The sequence below is a fragment of the Drosophila grimshawi genome, unplaced genomic scaffold, assembly GCF_018153295.1.
Source record: "Drosophila grimshawi isolate 15287-2541.00 unplaced genomic scaffold, ASM1815329v1 contig_44, whole genome shotgun sequence".
Lineage (NCBI taxonomy): Eukaryota > Metazoa > Arthropoda > Insecta > Diptera > Drosophilidae > Drosophila > Drosophila grimshawi.
In genome coordinates, this window is record NW_025063240.1 from 16,549,356 (window position 1) to 16,557,500 (window position 8,145).

The 8,145-nt window shown below is 38.1% G+C and overlaps 1 protein-coding gene across 16 annotated transcripts in view; it reads left to right on the forward strand.

Annotated features, from left to right (window-relative positions):
- The first annotated feature begins 1,025 nt into the window (after positions 1–1,025).
- LOC6558604 (protein alan shepard) overlaps positions 1,026–8,145 on the forward strand; it is a 143,376-nt gene continuing 136,256 nt past the window's right edge. For 5 of the 16 annotated variants that reach the window (XM_043215642.1, XM_032743330.2, XM_043215645.1 and 2 more), the window contains exons 1-2: positions 1,060–1,382; positions 3,084–3,391. In XM_043215642.1, the coding sequence (XP_043071577.1) occupies positions 3,149–3,391 (243 nt within the window). In that variant the 5' untranslated portion in view covers positions 1,060–1,382; positions 3,084–3,148. Of the gene's footprint in view, positions 1,383–3,083; positions 3,392–8,145 lie in introns of all 16 variants that reach the window. The other 11 variants (XM_043215644.1, XM_043215643.1, XM_043215650.1 and 8 more) reach the window with 7 other exon arrangements.

The following is an 8,145-nucleotide window of genomic DNA, read 5'->3' on the forward strand; positions in this document are numbered from 1 at the left end:
CGTCAAAAAAGGAGGTTAGAGGATCGGAAGGGGGCGTATTTCGTCCTTTTTTATTGGCCCGTATTCGTGAAATGGCCAAGAACAGATGGCAATGAAACGGCGCCAGCAAACACTATAAACCAGATGAGAAAAAAAAATTCCAACACAATAACAGTTTCAGATGATTGACAACTGATATGTGTAAAACATATAGAATAGAAAGAATCGAGTCTTATGCTTAGCATTTTAATGAGTAAAGAAAGGGAATTACATAGAAAAGAAAATAAGTTTTGGCTTTTTGACTTTAGAAGAGTACAACAATATAAAATTCTTGCAATTTTAGTTCTTATTTTCGATTGACTACTGTAATCTTTTTCTTTTATGTTTATCTTATCGTGCAATTATCATAATTTATGCTTCCCGATTATTTAAATATGGCGCGAAAAAGCGCCAAGTGCTGTGCACTTGTGATAAAAGCTCGCTGCTACAACACGCGTATGTGCTCAGCTGCATTCTTCAGCATAAGCAGTGTTGTATGTGCTTTTACACACACACATACATACATTCATACATAAGTATTTATATGTGTACATCCGTTCATATATATTTTTATATTTACAAACATATGCACTTAATCAGCGCAAGCACAGCAAGTTTCTATTTCTATTTGTTGAATTATTTAAATTTATATTGCCGTTTCAAAACAACAACAGCAACAACAACAAAGCAAAACGGCTGCTTTTGCCGGGTGCCTGCCTGTCCCACTAGTTGAAACGAGAGCGAGAGCGCGAAAGAGAGAGATAGAGTACAAGAGCGCCAACAGATAGTGAGACAAAGAGATGAAATGAGCGCACCACAAAGTAAAAAATTTGTGTTTGTACTCTCTCTTTCTCTCGCTCACGGTCTGCTCTCTCTCGCTCTCTGTGTTGCTTTGGCTGTTTGCTTTTGCTATTTCTCATCCACCACCGTTTTCACATACATTTCGTTCCGTGTCCGCTGTCGGTTTTGTGTGTGTTGCGCTTTTTTTCGCTTGGCCCGCTCGCTGCGCAACGTATATTTTGTCGTTGTACATTTTTGCATAAATTCAAAATTCATTACGCACCAAACACACCAACAATATACACTAGCAACAACAACAACAAAGCAACAGCAACAACTAAGAAGCGGCGCGTGTCAAGTACAAAGTGCGGTCGAAATTCTTATTTCTTCTCACTTTCAGTGCGACTCTGTGTGCAAAAAGTCTGTGCGTGTATGCGTGTGACTGTGTGTGTGTGTGTGCGCTTTTGTGTGTGTGTACGCTGTTGTTGCTGTGTGAGTAAAATCTCAAATCTCGTAATCGTAATCAACGTATAACGCAAATAACGTGCAACAAGAGCAGCCAGCGCACAGCTGACATTCAAAAAGTAAGCATTCCGCAACCGACCCCTTGCCTACCCCTTATGCCTTATCTGTTCTGTCGTAACAAATTTTGCAGCTTTCAGCTAATTGAAAGCGTAGCGAAAAAAATGGTGTTGTTGTTGTTGTTGCTTATTGCATGTCATTGCACTCGATGGTAATAGTTAGGTGCGAATTGGAAATTGCATAAAAACACATAATAAGTAGCAGCAGCAGCAAATGTGAAAATGAAGCAAACATGAAAACAAACGCAAGCAAACCAACAACAAAAACAGGGACGCTCTCAGTCAGTTGGTCGCTGCATACAATACACTATCAAACTGCTTGACACTCATTCAACATTTAGATGCAGAATCGTTGAATGTGCACAAAATTGCTTGTGCACTTTTACAAAATGTTTGTCCAAAAAGTGTGATGCTATTTTTAGTGCCGAAATCTAATCAAAGCGGGCAATGAGGCAAAATCAGGCGGGCGTTTTGTGTTTTTGTTTTTTGCTCACTTGTTGTGCGTGCTTGCTTTTTTTGTTGTTTTTTTGCCTTTGCTTTTGCCGGCGCCCGCTCTCTGACAGTGCTGCTGTTCTCTCGTTCAGTCAGCTGCAGCTGTCAGAAAACGTCTGATGCTGTCGCTCTCTCTCTCGCTTACGCTTACTCTCTCGCTCTCGCTTACGCTTACTCTCTCGCATTGCTGTCATTGTCCTTTTGGGAGCACAGAAATTCGTTAATAATAAAAATAATAATAATAACAAGAACAACAATTGTGTCGCGCAGTGTAAGCAATAAATTATTAAAACTGTTATTCAGCATAATAAATACAACATAGATTTTCTTTAGTGTGTGTGTGTGTGTGTTTGCAAGTAACTGTTGTTGTTGCGCCTTTTTTGGCTTTACTCTTCGCCGGTCAACGTCTGAGCATGTTGTGTGTTGTCTGTGTGTTGTGTGTGTGTGTGCAAGTGACTGTGTATATGTGTGTGATGGTGTTGCCGTTGTCTGGCCCCATAAAAATACAAGTTGGCTGTGTGCTATTTTTAAGCCTATAACATGTAGCAAGAATCTAGCCAGCCACTAGAACAACAACAAAAACAAACAAATAAAATGATGTGCATAATAAAATTTTGCATATGTTGCATGCAAACGCGTCTTGCAACAGTGTTGCCGCCGCCGATTGCAATAAATTGCACATTAGACAGACTTCAAATGATCTGGACATGTTTCTCTCTCTCTCTCTCTCTTTCTCTCTCGGACATGACACGCATGAAATGGCCGCTGAGAGTGCAAAGTGCAGTGTAGAGTATAGCAGAAAGCTACCTGCAGTGTTGCCGATGCGCAAGTAGAACTACTGCCAAAAACGGTGTCTTTAGTAGTTGAGTAGTGAAGATATAACGAAGAAATTCGATAATAATAGTTAATAAAAGTGTAAAGTGCAGTAGTATAACAATTAGTTCATTACTGCTACTAATGCAGCGTTGCCAATGCGTTAGCAGAACTACTGCCAAATAAGGCACAGCTTCTAGATAAATCCGAGAAATAAAATAATAACAATTAATAATAATAATAGCCATACAATGTTATATTAATAGAAAGTGTCATAATTATCAAATTGTTTGCTATTGGTGTAGATATTGTTTGTGCTGCCGCCGCATTCACAATTCACTTTCTCTAATCACAATTTTCGCTTATCAGTTTTGTTTTATTTGCCATTTCCTTTTGCAGTTGATTCGTCGCAAGAGAAATAATTCAAACAAGAGCTAGAAGAAGAGGAGGAATCAGCATTTGTAATGCATCCACGCTATAGCCCAGCCCCCCCGCCTCTCCATCAGCAGCAGCAGCAGCAGCCGCCGCAGCAGCAGCAGCAGCAAATGGGCGGGCCCCATCAGCAGCAGTCGGGAGGCGTTGGGCCCGGAACTGGACATGGCGGCGTTGGAGCTGCCGTTGGAGCTTCCAATGCTGGCCACATGAGAGCGCCACCAAATTCGCAGCAATTACCGCCGCCGATGCCGCGATCACAAAATTATGCAAATGTGAGTAAAATGAAAACAGCTTTTTTATACTAAGTATGTGGAATAATTTTGCTTAGAGTTGTAATCGGTGAGTTGTTATCGATATAACTAAGTGCTTTTTGCGTTTGATAGCCTGATATCGATAAAGTTAAAAGAATGATAATTGTTTATTCTCTATGTTGCAGTGGCAAAAATATATGATTTTTCTTATGATTCATATCTATTCCTCAACGAGTTTGTATTCAATCAGACTGAAGTTGCTAGTTTGGATTTGGATTTGAGTGAAGATTGGTGCTGCAGCAAGCTAATTTACTAAAAAGATACTCCCCATAATATTTATTCATTAAATATTAACGCTATTTATAGATTCTTATAGTGTTGACTAAATATCGATATTTATATAAATTCCCAAGAAATTGCCCCTCAATTCTTATCTAACCCATTTCATCATCTAAATCATGATTTAAAATCTTTATTTACTCATAAATAAAATGCATAATTTAAAATGCCAAACTGCTTGTGCCTATATATATATATACTTAAATATATATATATAGGTATATATATACGAACACCAGCTTGTGCGCAATCAGCGCCACAATGAATCAATCAATCGATCAATCAACTGCATCAGTGCATCAATCAAGCAATCAAGCTGGCAGCAGCGCACTCACTCACACACTCATTCATTCATTCACTCGCACAAACTCATTCATTCAAATTTGGTTCGGCACCCTTCTATGCTGTCGTCGTCTGCTTCTTCTTCTTCTTTTACTGATTTCAGACTTCTGATAGGGGGCGCCCCGGCGGCCGCAAGGGGGCGCCACTGCAATCGACATGTGTCATACGCAGCGTTGGCCCAGTTGAGTGGAAAATTGCTGCTGCTGCTGCTTGCCGCTGCTTGCTCCAGCAATGATATGGCTTTCTATGCACTCTATGCTGGCAAATTCTCTATCCCCTACCCTCTTCCCATTAACCACCCCGTTCATATCAATTCACGACACTTGCAGGCCTAATCCTGCTTACCTGCAATCATTACTCAAATAAATCTAAAGCTCGACCCTTTTTTTTATGTTTCTTTTACTTTTTGATTAATTCCAGTGCAGATTTCATTGCATAATGCTGGCAAATATTTATATAATATATACATATATTTAAATATTTTATGCATTCTAAAAAACACAAAGGCAGTTTTACATTTGTAAGCTGCGGTGCGTCCTTAGCCCCTAACCCCTCCTCTACTTTTGCAACCTCCCCTACAATCTGCACCGTTGCCTTCTAAAGCTACTTACCTGCGTATATTTGTATAATAAACTATTCAGTTGATGTTGCCGCACAATGCGGCGACCAACTACTGTGGCTACGTTTTAAGCAATGCCCCCGAAACCCTCCCCCGCACTCCACAACCCTGCCCACTCCTCAGTGCCCGTTGCCCGTTGCCCGTTGCCCATCTCAGAGCTGTGTTACTCGCTGTGCTTTGTGGCCACGTCTATTTTGGGCATCCTCTAATGGCCGCATGGCGTTGCTTTTGCTTTTCACGAGCGTTCCATTTAAATAGCTTTCAGCACACTCGCAACAACAGCAACAAGAACAACAATGCCGACCACATCAAAATAAAAATGTAAAATTGCAAAAAAAATAAAGAAAACAAAATTGTAAACATTCCCGCTTAGTCAGCGCTGAAGTTTTCTTGTCTGGCTTGGGAATTTTTCTATAAAACTTGCATATATGTATATCATTTTATGCGATTCACAAAATTGAATTCTTAAAGCCAGCTGCAGACCTTTGAACATCTTTAGTTGCTTGTCGAAATGTTCTTTTTAAGATGTCTCCATTCTTTTCTTCTTCAGCAATTTATTCTTTTCATGACAAACGTTGGATTTGTGGTAAAAATTTTAATTTTAGTATAGCAAATGGCATATCTGCGATTTCTTAATATTCGCTCATATATTTTTAGTTACATGATAGATCTTTATAAATATATAATTAAAGTTTAATATGTCTTAAATTTTATTCAATAAAGCTTATATATTGACTGCGATTATTTTTAACTGTTCACAGACATTGCTACTAATAAAATAATATTTAAGTGCTTCTAACTGATGCTAGTTCTTATTTCATTTTCTGCCAGATCAGATTCAAAGTCTGCAATTTTAAATGATTTTTTTTGAAACTCACTCAAACTGAACTAAGTATTTCATTTTATGTACAATACTAAGATCTGGTTTATATTTTACTTGGTGCCAGCTGTTTCAAAGTATTTAAGTTTCAAAGAATTCCTAAACAGAAACCTATTCGAAAATTCTCCATGGATTTATGTTGTCTACCAAAACTCTCCAATTTGTTGCCTTGAATTTTTGGCTGCCTCATTTTCGATACTCGGTGGACGAGATATTTGCCTTGTTTAAGTATATATTTATATTTGATTGGGCAGCTAGCTGGGTAAACAATAAGTGTGTGTGTGTGTGAATTGTGTATAAGTGTGTGTAGCCTTGAGGAGCACGTCGTCATTTTTGATTAAATTCAATGTTGACAATTACCAAACGCAAAGTTGTTAAGGTAATTGCGGCTCGCGTAGGCTGAGATGCATTTCAATTGGTTACGCCCCAACGGGTTGCATGAGTAGACTCCCCTTCCTCCCCACACACACAGAAAACATGTTGCCTACGCGCTGCAAAACACAGTCTCCCCGCCAGCCACTCCTCTCGACTACTCCTTTGCCATGTGCAGCGCTGAATGTGCCGCCTCATGTCCTGCAACAATGCAAAATGCGTGCAACGCATGCGCTAAACATTTGTGGATCCTGTAAAATGGCTCTCGCTGTGGTAAACGTTTGCCGGCTGGCACGAATGCGTCATCGGGTGCTGAAGCCGAAGGCTGGCGCCGACTGGCTGCCAATGTGCTGGTCTGGCCTCAAGTTGAACATGCAACCTTACTCAATGAGAAATTCAGAATCCATTCGACGATTGTCAAGTTAAGTTAAACGCCTTTTCCTCATTTCTCGCAAACGGAAAGCGAACGACCGACCAGCCAGCCAGCCAGCCAGCCAGCCAGCAGCAGCCAACGCCAAAGCCAAAGCAAGCAGCCAACGCCAAAGCTAAAGCCAAAGCAAAGCCGAGCCGAAGCTGAAGCCAAGCCAAGCAGCCAAAAAGCCAGTCAAAGTCAGGAGTCAAGACCCAACTGATCCATCAGCAGTCCCCCGTCAAAAAACAAAAAAAAAAAAAAACAAAAAAAATTATAACCAGCCGTTAAATTAGATCAAGTGAAGTTTCGACAAGTAGTCGCCATTTTGTGTTTGCGCCTTTCCCCAAGTAAAAGCGAAATTAATATCAAATATTATAAAAATAATAATTTTCACGCGCGTATACGTCATATTTAAATATATATTCTATAATTGTGAGTACATTCTGTCCATATATAAAAACATAGTCAGAGTTGCGCTTTTTGTTTTGTGTCGTCGTCGTCGCCGTCGTAGTCGTCGTCGTCGTCAAGTGAATGCACTCACGATTGTTTACCGTTGTTGTCTGGGCAATCCACACACACCAATTTAACAACAATAACAACAACAACCAACAGTATTATTTACACGAACGGTGCTACCACTAATTAGCCTAACAACAAACCAAACAAAGCAAAACAAAACAAAACAAACATACGACAGCAACTCAAACCGCTCAAAGCTAGCAACAAGAAATTGGCTAAAGGTCTAAAGTCCCTATAGAGAGAAGGTTATTTGTATTTCAAATACAACCAGCTAAAAGTGCAGCAAAAATTGTCTTTTAAAGATACAAAGTTGATAAAAAAAAATAATATTAATAAAAAAAACAGTGAGTTTTAAACTCTTCAAAAAAATAAAAAATAAAGGTAAAAATAATTTATTAATCTCAAATAATTAAAATAATCTCTGTTGAGAAAAGCTATTAAAACAATTTAAAAATATTAAATGCATAGTAAACAGTATTATTTTAATAAAAAATATTAAATTGAAATTAAAATCAAAATTAAATCAAGACTTCAAGTGTTAAACAATTTTGTGTGTTAAAAAAGACAATAAAATAAATAAAAAAAAACAAAAACTTGCAAGCTATAAAAAAGTGGTTTTAAAACAGCGCAAAGTGTGAGTGAAAATTATTAAAAGCAACATAAAACTAGCTAATTAAAAAACGAAAAAAAAAAAATTAAACTAGAAAATTTCTAAATATTTCAACTAGCAAAAGAAAAAAGCTTAGCTTAAAAATTAAACATAAAAATTTGCATATTTAAGTCTCAGTGTGCTTTAGTAACTGTAATTGTTATAGAAACTTCAACTTAACGTAAAACTTTTAAGTGTTTGGTGTTAGCAAAACAAAAAATAATACAAATAACAAACAAAATATAATTAGTAAATGTTTTTAAAACAAACAAAAACGTAATCAACACTTAGCGCAAATTGAATTATTCTCTGGTCGTTGTAATTAGAAAATAAATAGCAAAAAAATAGAAGCAAAAATAAATACAAATAAATAAGAACCTGAAATCCCGACGAGGCAAAAGGCACAAATAAACAAACTGACAACCGTTGGCAAGCAGTAAAGAGGAAGCGAGGCAGAGAGAGAGAGAGAGCGAGAGTGTGAGAGAGAGAAAGCAAACAAAAAGCAAGCTAAAAGTAGCTAAAAGGAGGCGTCAAATTAATTCACAATCAACGTGCACATTAATAGCCATTAAAATTGCGTCAATCAAGAGAAAAACGTCACCGCTGCCCACAATAACATTGAAGCTAACTAATTTCAGTCAGC